Source organism: Ambystoma mexicanum, chromosome 3p, assembly GCF_040938575.1.
Source record: "Ambystoma mexicanum isolate Mex_15411 chromosome 3p, UKY_AmexF1_1, whole genome shotgun sequence".
Classification (NCBI taxonomy): Eukaryota; Metazoa; Chordata; class Amphibia; order Caudata; family Ambystomatidae; genus Ambystoma; species Ambystoma mexicanum.
In genome coordinates this window covers 394,142,321-394,159,421 of record NC_090925.1, presented here as the reverse complement: position 1 = coordinate 394,159,421, position 17,101 = coordinate 394,142,321, and the positions used below count along the sequence as shown (strand labels likewise).

The 17,101-nt window shown below is 45.8% G+C and overlaps 1 protein-coding gene across 1 annotated transcript in view; it reads right to left on the bottom strand.

Moving 5' to 3' along the window:
* Positions 1 to 605: 605 nt before the first annotated feature.
* Positions 606 to 17,101, bottom strand: part of APCDD1L (APC down-regulated 1 like) — a 282,946-nt gene continuing 266,450 nt past the window's right edge. Inside the window, exon 4 of the mRNA XM_069651068.1 lies at positions 606 to 1,938. Coding sequence (XP_069507169.1) covers positions 1,168 to 1,938 — 771 coding nt within the window. The 3' untranslated portion in view covers positions 606 to 1,167. The remainder of the gene's footprint in view (positions 1,939 to 17,101) is intronic.

Below are 17,101 nucleotides of genomic sequence, written 5' to 3'. Positions count from 1 at the left end.
GCCTTTAAATGTGAACTGTAGTCATGCTTTGTAGCAAACGTTGACAACAGCTGCCAGTCAAAGTCCTGTTCATGCATCCAGCCACGGGTCAGTGCTTTGCAGGTCTGCTTTGGGTGTAGGGCGGGCAGCGACAGAATTGTAAGACACGCATTCTCTAATATCCTGGAAGGGTAATGCCCCATGGCGTACACTTTGCAAACTCGGTTGGTTCGACTCAGCCCTTCATCCTTCTGAGGTCAATACATTGAGTACCGTTAAATTGCTTTGCAAACTCGGTTGGTTCGACTCAGCCCTTCATCCTTCTGAGGTCAATACATTGAGTACCGTTAAATTGTGTGATAGTAGCACATCATTACAGCACTTGGAAGCCAGAGGAACCTGGTATGAAGCACTACACAAAGTTGCTATTATTATACATATATTGCTTTTTTTTCGAAAGCAGGTGAGTAAACTTTGGCTTTCAAATTATTGGAATTCTATTTGGATTATATCTCACTGCTGTAAATCCGCCAAAATGTGACATATAGTTTTACAAAAACCTTCCAATTTAAATAAATGTGAACATTTTAAACACTTGGCTAATCACGATGCCACGTTTTCAATAGTAAATTCATATAATCTGACTTTATTTGTTGTAAAGTTGTAGCAAACATTATTTTAAAAAAATACAAAAGGTTTTTAAAAACATGTGACCGGAATCATTACATTTACATATTTACTGCATTGCTTTGCACCAAAATAAAAGGTTGTACATTAAATAGATATTGTACACCATCCATACTGCGACACACCTGTGCGAATGCGACACACCTGTGCGAATGAGACCCAGGAGTGTCCGGTCTCGGGGACGTAAAGGCACAGATAATTTTTCCTCCACACTGCTGCAGTTCCTAGCATCAGTGGGGAATGTGTTCCTTATTACTGTCTTTGTTTAAGTGAAGTTTATTCATTGCAGTCTCCTCCAGGACACGTATCAAACTTGGGCCTCCAGGAACCCACTAGTCTGCCCGTTGTTGAAAAGAAACTCCAATTCTGTGTCTGCCATTTCAGAGGTTACAGGACATGAAATTCTGGTTGTGCTCTGTCTTCCTATCGGGGGCTTCAAAGTTTCTCAAGGTCAAGGCTGCCAGAATATGATGCTGACCCTTTAAGCACAGTCTGGTGGGCTTACTGCTGCCACCTAGAGGAAAGTATTGTCATGAACACCAACAAGACAGCTGGAGACGAGTGTTGCAATGAGATGCTAGCGTGGTTACGAACTATTTCCAAATGTTTGCGGCTCATGCGCCTGGGGAAACCCCCTGACTCCCCAGCGCACTGCGTGAGAGGAGCCTGATAGGAAGTTGGACGTTTCTCTAGTGTGTCGGGACTTGTGCCGTCTGTGGGCCTCTCGCCGGTGAAGAGCAACCTGCGGCCCTGGACGTCTTTCTCGATCTTGAAAAGCTCATATTCGGTGTGGGGCAGCCGGATACCAAGCGCCACGCATCCATTTGTGGCGGTGATATCCTGCTCCAGACCAAGGGCCCAGGAACCCGACTCCCCGCATGTGCCGGGAGAAGAGGAGTTTAGCATTAAGACTGATGCCACGTCCGTTGGTGTCACGCTAGCTCGGGTAACTCTGAACACAAGCTCAGTGCCGCCTTTGACCTTGCTAGAAGGGCTGCCCTTGGTGTAGTGGCCGGATGCGTAGATGGTGAAGGTTGACTCTCTGCAGACGGGGTCGGAGTAGTGGTAGTAGTGACCTTCCCAGGTCCTGTTGTTTTCGTAAAATGTAAAGTAGCGGGTGAGGAAGAGCACGGCGGGGCGGACCTCGCAGTGCGCACTGACCCATTTGCCACCAAGGTGAAATGGCTGCTCTGACGTGTAAGGCAGGACAGGCGGGTGGTGCTCATTCGATCGGTAGATGATCCCACAAGCTGGACAAGGATGCATGTGATGCTGTAGAAGAGAACAAAACCCATGAATGCCAATCCCAAGATGGATTGAATGAACAAGACAGTACAAAAAGCACATTTAAAGACAGGTGTATGCAATACCACAATACAAATAAAATATCGCTCCTAGCTGATATGACCGCAGCACCATAGCATCAGCAGTATTGCCATTTCTCTAGCCGTAAACATACAACACATGCATGAAACCAGGGAACCACAGTACATTGCAGAAAATATGGTACATGCTTTTGTAGATAGCAGAGAAACTACAATATAGTGAAAATACAGTGTATTAGATTGACAATATAGATGAAAACACAATAGGGGACTGGGAGCTGGGGAAAAAGACACCTAATACCGTTCCCCTGAGCCAAGCTTGTATGTCCTTGTGAGACAGTAATATATCCAAAGGATCCCCCCAACCTGAGACACCACCACTTGGGAGGGACCGAGTAAGAGTAGAGGTCCTCCAGGATCTGGCCACCTCCAATCCCAGCTGGCCATGACTCCTTAAGACCTAAGAGACCTACGAGATGCGACGGAGCAGGGGAACCGCCAGTTGCTAAAGACAGAGTTCCGCTATGATCTAGACGAGGACACCGAGGTCAACATGAACCTGTCATTTCTGCCAGCCTAGGACAGGTGTGTAAACCCCTCCCTAGCAGAAAAAGTGATTCAATGGGGTGGGTAGTGCACCTTCTGCCTGTCTCTAGTCCGATCCCTTGTGCCTCCTTGGCAACCCACCCATCAGTCTTGGTGGTAACCAGGTAGGATTGTAACATTTGTTTGTTTGTTTGTTTATTTATTTGTATTGCGCACCAGACCCAAAGGTATAAGGGCGCGAAGGCATAAAGAGGGTTGTTAAGCTTATGTTACAAAGTGGACATGAATAAAAGTACAGCTCTAGTTACAATGCTGTATGCATGAGCAACAGGCAAGTGGATAAGTATTATACCATAAACACAAACAATGCAGAGTAATTGTAGGACACAGGTAAATAACAGAAGCAATGAGGTCACATATATACAATAGAGCTAGGACGTTGCAGATGAGGTAGGGTCAGACATCATGTTCCTTTAGCCAGTGAATGAGACTAGCTCTAAATTGTGGGTAGGGGAGATCTTCCCTTAAGGCAGGGGGGAAGGAGTTCCAGTATTGTGCAGCTTTAACGGGGAAGCTGCTCCCACCGGATTTGGTACGCTTGAATCTAGGTACTAATAGAAGGTTAGAGTTGACTTTTCTTAAGGGGCGAGAGGCTGTTCGTCTAGTAAATCTGGCTCAGAGGTATTGTGGGGCTGATTGGTTGAGGCATTTATGTGCCAGAGATGCAGTTTTAAGGAGTATCTTGTCTTTCATAGAAAGCCAATTGACGGATCTCCTGAGGGCAGATGTATGGGCATTTTGGGGAAACCTAGGGCAGCTCTTAAGGCATTATTTTGAAGGGTCTGAATTTTGGATGTAATGTATTTATTGCAGCCTATATAGAGGGCATTCCAATAATCCAATTTTGATAGGATGAGTGCTCTCGCTAAAGTGATGCAATTGTTAGGTGAAAGGAAAGGCTTGGCTGCTCTGATTAACTTGCAGGTGCAAGATGTAGCTGAGGCCATAGCATTTACTTGTTTGCCGAAGGTGAGCGTGGAGTCTATGTAGAAGCCAAGGGTTTCGACTACCTTGGCCACAGTGATGTTATTGTTGTCAATAGTGAATGATGAATAGTTAGGAACTGGTTTTTTGATGTTAAAGGGGTTACCTAAGATGAGAAGTTCTGTTTTGTCATCATTCAGGCATAGACCGTGAGAAGCCATCCATGCCTGGATGATGAGGTATACTCTGTTCACAAAGGCCAATCCTTGCCATAATCTCCCATCAACGGGATGAGGATCTGTGGATCATCGGCGTAATTCGTGTAGGTGATACCAAGACCATCTAGATCATCGAAAAGGGGCTTTATGAAGATGTTGTACAGAGTAGGAGATACGCATGAACCCTGAGGTACACTGCATGATATGGGTGCAGGGTCCGCTGCTGCAAGAGGAGAGAAGACACGCATAGTCCTGTTATCAAGGAAGGACTGGATCCAGGTGACTGCCTCCTAAGCGAAACAGGCCATGGAATATAAGTGGTTTAAGAGTATTGAATGGTCTACCAAGTCGAACGCAGCTGAGAGATCGAGGACTAGCAGAAGTGACGTCTTGCCTTCGCCTCTCAGTACGTCTATTTGTGCCTTAAGGTCAATGAGTGCAGTCTCTGTACCGTGTTGAGGTCTGAAGCCAGACTGTGGAACTCCTAGTAGGTGGTTTTGTTCCAGATGATGCTGGTTTTGTAGATATGCTATTTTATCCAAAATTCTGAGTAGGAATGGAACTGTAGTTATGAGGCGGTAATTAGTGGGGATAGATGGTTCAAGAGTTTGTTTTTTAAGGAGGGGGAGGACGCAGGAATGTTTCAGGTTGCTAGGTATAGTGCTTGATGTGAATGAGGCATTTATAAGTTTGGTGATGAAGGGAGAGAGTTCACGTGTGGCATCTTTTATGATTTGGGCTGGACAAGGGTCACCCTGACAATTAAAGGGTATGAGGGTATGAATAACTTTTTCAACTTCTTTGATAGATACTTTATGAAAGTGGAAGCACGGGGTCAAAGTTGTAGGTAGAGTTGAGGTAGTCTGAGGTAGTGGAGAGCCAGTCTTGGAGATAATGGCATCAGTACCGGTCCTAGAGGCAGCAAGGGTGTCTTTTTTATTGCTAATCTTCACCTGGAGAGTTGTTATCTTGTTGGCCAGAGCATTTTGTATACTTGTACACCAATTTGTGTCCTTAAGACAGGAGTCAGGAGTTTGGATTGGTGATTCTACTTCTTTGAGGATGCCAAACAGTTCTTTGGGGTTTGATTTAGCTTGGGAGATATGGGCATTATAGGAGATTTGTTTGGCTAGGATAATTTCTTTTTTGTAGAGGGCGGCTAGTTTATTCAAGTTATTTTTATTAAGGCCTGAGGGGTCTGATCTCCACATCTTTTCACTTGAGCGTTTCTCTTGTCTGATTGCCTTCAGATGTGGTGAGAACCAAGTGTTTAGGTGTTGGCGAGATTTGCTCTTTCTAATCTTCAAAGGTGCAATGACGTCAAGGGATGCAAGCATCACTTTATTGTACATTTCTACCATGATGGATGGATCAATCTGGTCTGAGATAGAGTTCAGTGTAGGAAGGATTAGGGGGATGAGATTTTTGTGCGTGATATTTCTTTTCTTTCTCGTAGGAATGGCAGGTGCTATACTGCTAATATTTGTGGGAGGTGTGACCTTTAGCGTAAAGGATATCAAGTAGTGGTCAGACCAAGGTTGTGGCAGTATGGAAGTGATAGTAGTAGGACAGTTATGTTCAGCAATCCAATCAAGGGTTCTGCCTTTGATGTGGGTAGGCTCTGTGACCTTTTGGGTGAATCCTAGTTCTTCCAGGGAATTGTTAATGTGTGTGGCATTGGGATCCAGTAGGTCATTGAATCCAAGGTTGAAGTCTCCTAGGATAAGGCATTGTGATGAGTTTTTAAGGTTATCGGATAATATGTTTGTGAGGTCTTCCTCAAAGGAACCCAAAGGGCCTGGTGGTCTGTTTATCACATGGATGGTGATAGTTTGAGTATTAGAAATGGTGAGTTTGGCATTAAGAGATTCACAGGAGTTTGTGTTATGTGGTGTGGAGAGTCTTAGAGCTAAGTTATTCTTGGCAATTATAGCAAGACCTCCGCCTCTGGAGGTGGTAGGGTCCAATCTTATAAGAGTGTAGTTCTCCGGAATGACTAGAATAATTGCGGGACCTGCCGCAGAGTGAAGCCAGGATTCTGTAATGGCCAGGAGGTCAGTTTTTTCGTTGTGGATTAAGTCTGCTATATCTGTGGCGTGGGCCACCATACAGCGGGCATTTATTAATGCAACTTTTATGCCGTTTTGAATGGGTTGAGTAGATGGTGGCAGAGCTGTGTGTTGGCTGTTTGATGGTGGGAACTCTGAAAAGTCAGCAGTTAAGCTGAAGATGGTGTAGGCCATTGGTGTTTTTGGAGAGTGAGATATTGGGAGTAGGTTGAGAGTCCCTTGGGCGAATAGTGGTGAGTTGGGCGTTAGTTAGAGGATCATAGATTCTTGGCAGTCTAGCACAGAGTTTAAGGTTTTTCTGTTGGAACCTGCAGGGTTTGGTAGTCGAGCCAGCCTGCTTAGGGGGTGCATGTACATGCATTAAGTGGAGCGTAGACTGGGACATGTTGTAGTCTTGTAGTGTAATTAGGTAGAGGACAGTTCTGAGTAGAACCGTGTAGCGTGGTGGCAAATGCATGGTAAGTTTCTGAAGGCATATATGTGTGCGTGTCCTGAATGAATGAGGGGCGTCTGACTAGAGGTAGTTAAAGGTCTGTGTTGAAAGACAAGATAGGTAGCTTGCTAAGAGGGTAGGACGCAGTCACCAAACGTTGGGTGGGTACTGCAGTATAGTACACATTTCGTGTCAGGTTAGACTAAACAGGCTAAGAAGGCTAGACAAGGCTATTCAGGCAGGTATGTCTAATCGTTACTAAGCGTGTTAGACAGGCAAGTTATGACAGGCAGAGCAAGCTATAAAAGAAAAGGACGGATGCTACAGGCATGGGTTGACATGGATATTGACAATTTTCGGTAATCTAGATGCGACTAGGCAGCTGTAGGCTAAAATAGGTTGGCAGTAGCAGGTTTGCTAAAAACAATTTTCAGGCAATCTGAATGCGACTATGCAACTAATGGCTAAACCAGGTTGGCAATGGCAACAATTTTAAGGCAATCTGAATGCGACTAAGCAACTAGTGGCTAAAATAGGTTGGCAATGGCAACCATTTTCAGGCAATCTAAATGCGACTCTGCACCTGATGGCTAAAATAGTTTGGCAAGGCAAGTTAGCTTATACAATTTTCGGACAATCTAAAAGTAGCTATGCAACTGTAGGCTAAGAAAGAGGTTGGCAGTAACATGTTAGCTAAAATAATATTATTAAGCAAACTGAAATCGTTTTTACTGCTAGTGTGGGAATTCCAAAGGGGTATCACAAAGACACGTTTTTAGCGCACTGAGGGCATCTTTGCTGTTGTAGAATATCTTGGGATAGCAGTATCAGACGTTGAAGGCCACAATAGAGAGGGGAGAACGCATAGCTTGGCGGTGGTGATTTTGCATGGGTTTGGCTGGTATGCGCGGCGCGGGATGACAATAAATGTTTATGTCGGCAGGTGAGTCGTATCGGATGGGCGTGTAGCAGTGCAGGTGGAATGCGGCGAGGCACCTGAGTGAGCTACGATTAAAGAGGTGATTGGCATGGGAATAGAGCGCGTATGCTAGTGCGCGGGGCAGTGTTGCGTGACCATGAAGGGGAGGTGCATCGCACAGCTAGGGACTAGATAGGGACAGGCATGGCACAAAGTACAGTTCTTGATGAAAAGCGAGCATCAATGTAAATACCAGGACAGATTGAGCATCCCCTACTCTTATTGTTAGGGCCACAAGATAATTGAAAACCAGTTTGCAGTGCTCATGAATAATTGGTGTGCAGGTTGGAGGAGAATCTACAACCTCTTTTGAGACTCAGAAGCTTATATCAGCCGTCTGTATTTTATCCCTGCATGGCCTGTGCCTACTGCAGTCTCTATACTCTTTTGGTTAAGAAATGTAGTGTTACTTCTGGGCTATTTAACCAGCATGTGGCAGATCAGAAAACCCCAGTAAATAAATAAAAAATACATTGAATTTGTAGCACTTTCCAATGGCCTACTTATCAGTGATTATAACTTAGTGGAATGTACATCCTCACAGATAAAACCAAAACAACATATCTACTTCCTTTCACCTCAACAACGCGAATCATCAAATGCGGGGTCCAACAAGGATCAAGGCCCTCGCCACTTCTTTTTACCAAATACATGGCACCTCTAATGCAACTATGTATAAAACATGCACAAACAAGTTGCAACTATGCAGAAGAAAGCCACATTAGTTTCATGATGACTAAGGATATAGACACAAACAATGCCCGCACTGGCTACCTTAGCAAGATAAACAGGTGAATGACGAATAACAACTTGAAGGTAAATGCAAGCAAAATGGAAATCATAGTCGCTCCACACAACAACGAACCACGTGCGCCACTTCCATGGCCTGTAGAAATGTAAATGAGACCGAACGACTCCACAGTGATAAAACATCTTACAATTCCCATGGAAAGTAGGGTCACACTAGAACGACAAGTCAACATCATCGAATGGAAATGCTTATACCACCAACTTACAATCGGATGTTTCATGCCATTTCTCAGCATTACACACAGGATCCTTGCCATAATTTCACTGATATGGTGAAAAATCAACTACGCAGTCTATAGTTAGGTATGGCAGACTACCTTATCAAGAAATGTCCAAAACATGGCGTTAAGACTTTTACTAGGACTATACTGGAGTGAACATATCTCCCTAGCCATGAGAAGCCTCCACTACCCAATCATCATCATCTGTCATTTGTAAAGCACCAACACGCTGTAGGTTGAACTCCCTCAGGGGACCAAAGTCCATGTATGGGAAATTCGTAAGAGGATTTTACAATGCGTGTGTGCATTCTAGCCAAAGTGAAGTTGGGTGGGGGTGGCTGGGGACCTACTTGCTAGTCATATCATGCAGGCAAGTGGATGGGTGAAAGGGTAGTAGGATCATTATGTGTCCAGCTAGACTGAACTTTTGTCGTGGTGGATGGCTGCATTCTAATGGCAGAGGTGTTGTGCGATATGTCGTTAGAAATGAAGTGCGGTTGCAGATGTGTGCGGGGGGTGGCCTTGCCTGAGGCTATCTTCCATAAGCATGGAGTGTGATACGTACCCATCTAATGATGTTGGCTTCTTGTTTTTGTAGTTGTGGCACAGACTTTCTCTTTTCTTCTGCTGGAGATTGATAACCTATTCTTACCATTATTTGGTGGACGTATGGAAGTTCCTTCATGCCCTGGCCTGCCTATGGCCAGTTGCTATCTCAGGAGGGCACGGTTTGTCCTGGTGCTAGGGGGAATAGCCATTTCTTGAGGGTCCTCCAGAATGCCAAGTGGTCTTCAATGTGTCAGATGTCAAGCAGCATTGAATTCCAAATAGTGGAGGGTTGGACGGATCAGGTGGAGCCTCCTTTTCTGGATGATTTCACGGATGGGATCACCAGGAGGATTGCAGTGCCTGACCGTGGGTTTCTGTTCGGGTGGTAATGTGTGATTTTCTGTTGAAGGTATTCTAGGCCTGTCTTGTGGAGGGCAGAGTGAGTGATGCACATGGCTTTGAAAGCAGACCATCGCTTCACTGAGAGCCAGTGGAGGACTCAGAGGGTGGGGGTGATGTTCTCCCTGGTGCTGAGGGCAAGGAGGAGCCTAGCTGCGGTGTATGGACCCATTGGTGCTTCCTGAGTTGACAGGTAGGGGTGCCTAAGTACAGGAGTAGTCTAATCTGGAGAGGCAATGGACAAGATTGCGATGACTCTATGGAGGGTAGGAGAGGTATGGGAAGATACGCCCGAGAGTGCGGATGTGTAGGTAACAGGTCCTCGACACAGTGTTAATGTGGTGTGAGTGTGTCAGGTCAGTGTCCATGTGCAACCCAGGTTTTTAATCGCAGTGGATGCAGCGGAGTGGAGGCGGAACCTATGGAAGAAGGCCACAGGGTGGGTTGAGAGAAGAGAGCAGCCTTTCCACAGAGCATGATTTCTGTCTCTCCGGGGTTTAGTAGGTGGTGGTTGGCCATCATCCACTTGTCAATGTCAGTAAGATAGGATGCGAGGTCATGGTGGGGGGTGGAGACAGACTTTAGAATTTTAGAGATGATTTATGGGTCATCTGCGTAGTTGTAGCATGTGAGATTTTGTGAGTGGATAAGTGAGGGAGAGGGCTCATGTAGAGGTTGAAGAGAGGAGGTGGAAGGCAAGGGCCTTGTGGGACTCCCTTATTGATGGGGCAGGTAGACGAGCTAAAGGGAAGGAGGTTGTTGATTTGGTATCTCTTGGCGAGGAATGAAGCGATCCACCATAGTGCTCCACAGAAAATAATCTGCATTGGACACAGAGGACCGCATGGGTATGGAGTGGAATTCTTTCCATCAGAAAATCACCCTCTATCCGTCACCAAGGTTCCTTAGATGTAGCAATGATATACTTATTGAATCCAGATGCTATGAGAATAACAGATATGGAGGTGCACTTTCTCCATCCTCATAGCAAAACGATGGGACTCCTTCCTAAAGAAATCCAGACAACAGAAGACCACTTAACATTTAGAAAACTATTAAAAACCTAGCTTTTTAATAGACTGCGATAGCAAACAATACAGAACCCCACAAGAGACAAACCAACTCCAATATGCTGCCACAAACTTGCCACCATCGTTATAACCTGGCACCCACCCAACAAATGTCACACCAGAATGAACTAAATGAATAAATACTCAATAACAAACAATCCAACGAAAGCCCCATATCCCTGCAATACATGAGCGTCAGGCTAGCATGACATGCAATTGCAGCCCTTCTTACACCACCACCATACGACCAGGTGTTACAAATGGAACTAAAGATCTACCGGAAATGACAGGAAACCTCTTTGGATTGGTGTATTCCACAGACACTAGGATAAAGAACAACTCACAACAAAGCAGAAAATGAAAAACGACAGCACACATCTATAGAGCACCACATGAGATGATCTGACAACCACCCAAAAAGGTTCTGCCAGAATAAACTAAAGGAGTAAATGCTCAACAAGCAACAAACCTGCAAAAAATGCAAACTCCCTTAACTCTATCTTGAGACAACATGCCATACAGACACAACCCATGTACCATCATCACCCAACCAGACATCCACCCACAAAAAGATTTCACCAGGAAAATACAAGTAACAAAATAACAACTAGGAAAAAACTTACAGGCATACTCAAATGGAACTTACCCAAAACACATTTGCATCAGCACACCAGTCAAGCACAGCTCATTAAAAATAAACTAATCAGCAAACATTAATTGAAACATGATCCAAAACCAGAACAAACGTACAAACCTGGACTTTCGCTCAAAATGCTCTCCGTCGCCACGACCAATGAGAAAGATCCAAGCATGTCAAAAGGAAGTCAAAACAAACGTTGCTTGCAAAGAACATAACCCACTCACAATTCATCCAGCTCGCTCAGCAAACTCACCAGCTTAGACAACTAAACAAAATCCTCAACCCACAACAAACCCGTCACAACTGTAGACCCCTCAAACACATGTCCTCAGTCCAAAACACTCAGAGGCCTCCCAGACACTTGACGTCTGCCATCTGAAAACAAAATGCCACCGGTGTACAATCACTATTCTCCCAGAAAATACACCGACGAAAATAGCAGACGCCCGCTTCTCCTGGTTCTACATGCAGCAACAGTTAAACACAACACCTTGGGGGACATTACGACCCTGGCAGTAGCCATGCCGGTAAAAATGTAAGTCGCCGGAGTAATTTTTTTCCGGCACCCGGGCAATGGGCAAATACCGGGGCATTACAGTCCTGGCGGACCCGGTAATTGCAAAATTGCCAGGCGCCGAAAAAAATTACTCTCCCATTCCCATTTCAGTCCCATTGGACTCATGGGGAGAACAGCATTCAGAATGGTGCCGGTGCTACCGTCAAGGTCTGTGGGCGGGTGCCGTTCCGCCTGCCAGGTCAGACGTGGAGGGTGGGACGGTATCCGCCCGCAGAACTCATAGTTTGCCGGTCCGGAAACAACAGTACCGGTAAGCTTACCAGTACCGTTGTTTTGGGACCGCCAAGCCTGTAATGAGGCTCCTTGTCTTTTCCTTCCACTCCCCTGACCACCCCCCCTTTTTTTATTTCAGATGCACATGAGTACCTGGAGACCTTGAAAATTGCAGTGGAATGCTGTTCAAATCCCAACAACATGACATACTGTAGCTGACCTGGCACTTTCCTTTCTGCATGTATGTACACCATGGAGTTCATTCACAGGACTTGTCCTAAAGGCTCAACTCCCTTTTGACTGCTTGGAACGCAATCGCCTCTGGTCTTTCTTTGCCTGTGTGCAGATTTTGGCCCCTATTCATGGACTTTTTTGGATGGTGCAGAGTGACTTTTCACTGGTGCAAAGTGTGTTTGCACTGCCAACAAACACGCTGACTCATGGAACAATTCAAAGTGTCTTTGCACTGTACCATGAATCAGCGTGTTTGTTGGCAGTACAAAGTCACTTTGTACCGGTAAAAAGTCACTTTGCACCATGCTACAAATTCCATGAATCGGGCCCTCGGACTTTATCACTTTAGCACAATTCTCAAGTGAGTCCTCACCAACGACGAGTACAGTAGGATTTTATTCACTATTAAAACTATAACACACTGCCTAAAATATCTAGGGCAGGGCTGTTCAAATCCGGCCCTCGCGACTCCCAACCACACCAGGTGATCAGGGTAACAGTAAATAAGTAAATAACCCCCTTTTGGAATGACTGCACTTTTAATGAGCTTTGTGTGGATATCCTGAAAACATGGAGCGGATTTCACTACCGAGAATTAGGTTTGGAGACACCGAACCGGGGGCTATTGCACAAATATGTCAATGAAAATCCAGCATCCAGATGTGCAAGGGCTGTTGTGTATTTATACCTCCGTACTTGCGGTGGCAATGGGCTAGGTCTACGACAATTGTGTACCTCTGGAAACAATTGCGACCGTTCGCAGGTCTCCACTCCTATAAAAGCATCTGTTTTTACTTTAATGTTACTTTTAACATCAGAGAACTCTGAAAATACAAATATCGTACACTTTTCACCAAAAATGATTCGATTGTTCAGAGTCCTTCCTTCCAAACACTTAAAGTGGAATCACTTTAAAAATATGCCACACTCACTTGAAACAAACCAAAGAGCGCATAACCAAGAGCGACATACATCTCGAGAAGCATCTCACACTTAGGGTCCGATTCATGGAATTTTTGCACGGTTCAAAGTGACTTGGCACGGCTGAAAAGTGACTTTGTGCTGCCGACAAAAACCCTGATTCATGGAGCTGTGCAAAGTGTATTTCTGCAGTGCAAAATCTGTGCAAACGGCCTCATTCAGAGTATGCCGGTATCCTGGCCGCAGGATACCATCATTTGGTATTTACCTTTATCGGCACTCGAGTGCCGGCAGGACGGTGTAAATTCCCATGAGGGGATTTTCTGTCATTACCGCCACAGCAATGCCGCTGGTGGTAATGAGGGATTTTTTGGCAGGTAGGCTGCCTGGCTTACCTCCAGCATTTAGCTGCATGTAACCGAGGTGTCCCATCGGTAAACCCGTAGTCGAGCGGCCTGATAACTTGGATACTGGCACTTTTTTACCGGCCCGCCCAACTCGAAATTAGGCCCAAAGTCCTTTTGTACTGCAAAAAAGACCACTTGCACTGACTTTGTACTTCAAAAATACACTTTGCACAGTTCCATGAATCAGGGTTTGTGTCAGTAGTGCAAAGTCACTTTGAACGGTGCAAATATTCCATGAATCGGGCCCTAAGTCTTGCTGCGTGCCCTCATATTCGTCTGTGAATGTTTCAATGTATGACGTCTACTGCCAGATATAAATTGACACGTTGCCCTGAAGTTAAGCGAAGCCTGTAGAGCTAATTTGCCTGATGTGGCCTGGTCCATACAAACTGAAGCATAATTCATTGGATGAGCGTAACTACTTGTTTTTGCATTTGCAATACATTGAAGAAGGCGCTCAACCGTTCTTCTTTCCCTCCACACTGTGATCTCTCACTCCTTGACCACAAGGAGGTCATCCAGCAGGACTGCTTATGCATTGCTCTCCAGTGGGGAGGAGGGTCTTCAGGACCTTGTCGTCCTTACATCTTGTTGCGGATCGGCCTCCAAAGTACAACATTGCGGTGGGCTGAGTCTGCTCTCAGTTGCAACCATCCAAACTACTCAGTCTCCCGAGGGATCTCTTGCTCCCCATTTCGTCTCCCTTTTAACGCAAGATGGATTTCGTATCCCCCTCTTTTGATGCCTGACCCCGCAAAGACCTTTTTGGGCAATCATTTGCCATTTTCTTCTGCATCCACTCAATTGGCTATTTGTGTCAGCTGGAGACAGACAGACTTTCCCAGCCACTTTGCAATCCCACTCGTGAGTGCTTCGCAGGACTTCGGTGTTAGGTCGGATCCTTTCAGTGCTGCATTTGGAAGGAGCCTGCACATTTGTTGCTGAATCGCCAGATTTCTGTGACCACAGACTTTTATTCTCAGACAGACAATAGCCCTACACATCTGCAGCAAAGCCCATGTGCTCTGAGACAAAGTTAAAACCTAACAGTTGTCTTTACACTAAGGATAAAGTGTAACCTTGGAGTAGCAGGGTCTAAGCCTAGAGACATGTTTCTTTTGTCACATCTCATTACACTGCATGTTGGGCAAATGTGACAGCTGAGGTTTGATGTAAACTTTAATTACAATGATCCCTTTTCACTTGAATTACAATCTCGATGCAGAATCCAATACTATTGTGCACTTGCAACCCCCACTCTGTCAGCCATCTTATGTTTCCCTGTTCCCCCGAATGACCCGACTCCAATAAAGACAGGAAGCAACCAGCGCTTCTTAACAAGTGGAGGAAGCTCCATTCCGAACCGCTCAAAAGGTGCCATTTTGTAGCTAGTTCGCCACTCCTTGACGTGGATAGAACAGTGATTATCTTGCAAAGGCCTTAAGTTATTGTTGTGAAATAATGTAGCAGAAGCTCATGTGCTTCCAGCTTAGCTCTTTATTGCTGCAACAGTACCAACAGTGCAAATCAAACAAACATGTGCAGCATTTGGCCCATAGGCAAAGTGCCTTCAGCTGTGCTGAATAATGCATTGTAATAAAGTCTCTGGAATCAGTTTAATGCTTCGCTCTGAGAGGAGCGCGGGGAGCTCGACCCGCTCCGTATCCTCTGCCGGCTGACTTGCGGCTTTGCATTCCTTCTTCCCGGTTTGTCCCGAGGTCTCGCCAGACTTAGCATCACGCAAGATCCCAACCCACCTTCCCATGATAACACAGCAAAGCTTATTGCATAACATAGTCATTATACTTCACCGGTCTTCTGTGCTCCCCTCTAGGCCGATCTTGTTTCCTGCCACTTGTGTCCAGTAACTGATTCGCTTCCTAGGAGGCTTCTGATGTATCTCCTTCTGTTCCTTCCGCCACAGTCTCTCTTGCAGTGACTTCTAGTTCTTGTCTCCAGTAACCTCTCAGTCACGGCTTTTGCAGGGGGTGGGTTCCTCGTGTGTCTTTTCTACTTCGCAATGCTTCTCAAACATTGCTACTCCTCGGTGCGGACGGGATTTGTCCCTCTATGGATAACTCTTATTGGTTGACTGAACTTCGAACCTGTCATTTGGTCCTTGCTGGGTAGTCGTATTTTAATTGAGTCTCCTTCCCTGACCTCGCAACCTTGGGTCGTTCTTCTTTGATCACTCCATCTTTTCATGCGTGCTTTGCTGTTTTCCAGCCTCCACACCACTTCAGCCATATCTTCTTTGTCATCCTCTCTTACTCTGGTCAGCCATGGTGGCACCAGCGTGGATGCAGCTCTCCTCCCTCTCAGCATTCGAAATGGAGAAATTTGGGTAATGCCGTTGGGAGTTAACCTGCGTGCTGCAATAGCCTCCTTAGCTGTTTTGAAGGGATCCATGCCTGAAGTGGTTGCTAGTTGGATGGCACCTTTAATGAACCTATTGGCTCTCTCCACTAGACCATTTTCATGGCGATGGTACAGCGTGGCTTTTCTCTGATTTATGTTGTACTTGTGCAGGAATGACTCCATGTCCCTTGACACTAGCTGTACCCCATTGTCTGTGACTAGTTCTTTGGGGAGACCTTCCCTCTGAAATATGGATGTGAGGACTTCTATGACAGTAGCAGTAGAGATGTTGGGGATGAATTCTGCTTCAGCCCACTTTGACAGGTAGTCCACCAGTACTATGCTGTACCGATGCTCGGGCATCATTGCCTCCAACGGTCCAATAAAATCTAACCCCACTTTAACCCACACTGCTTCAGGGATCTCTGTGGGAATCATCGGAGCTTGCCTGCTCTTCAAGCGTTTGTCACTGTAAAGACACTCGTGGCATCTCTCTATCATTGCGTGAATTTCTTGGTCCATGGCATGCCACCAGTACACCTCTCTCACTCTTCGCCGCGTCATGGTGTTTCCTAGATGCCCTGAGTGGGCTCTGCACAGGGTGACCTTTCTCATCACCACTGGTGGTATCACTTGATCGCCGTCCATGATTAATGTGTCCACCTCTGAAATTTCTTCTGCCACCTTCCAATAGGGCCTCATGCCTTCTGGTACGGTCCTTTCTTCTGGCCATCCATTCCTAACCCACTCCCTGAGGCTCACCATCGTGGGGTCTTTACTATCTTCTTCATTCCAATGCCTCTCGCTTAATTCTGGGAAGTCTGGGCTCCTGAGGTCTTGTATAGATGCTACAATACATTCATCCTGCAGGAAGGTGGTGGCCTTGTGTTTGTCCTCCGGTAGCCTTGACATGCAATCTGCCTGGGCATTTCTCCACCCGGCTATGTGGTTAATTTCAAAAAAGTGTATTCCTGCAGCTTGGCATGCGTGCCAACCGGGGTGTCGAAGATTTTTTCCCTCCTGAACTGAGCATGTGAATGAGGGGCTTATGCTTGGTGACCAGTTTGAATTTGGTGCCCCACACATAAGTCCTGAAGTGTTCAACAACCGATGTGCAGGCCAGCATCTCTTTCTCCACTGTGGAGTAATTCTTCTCGGCCTTGGCGAGGGCTTTAGAGGTGAATGCCACAACGTGCTCTATGTCCCCTTTTTTCTGGGTGAATACGGCGCCTAACCCGCAAGCACTGGCATCTGTGGTGATGATGGTACTCCATTCTGGATTGAACGGCTGTAGGCATGGTGCTTCCAGTATGCATCCTTTTATGTTCTCAACAGCCTCCTTCTGAGCCTCCAGCCATGTGAACTCTGTGCCCTTTTTGAGTAGGTCTCACAGTGGCGTTGTGATTTCTGAACATTTTGGGATTAATTTTTCATAATATTCTGCGAGTCCTAAAAATGACCTCACTTCTTCCTTGTTTGTTT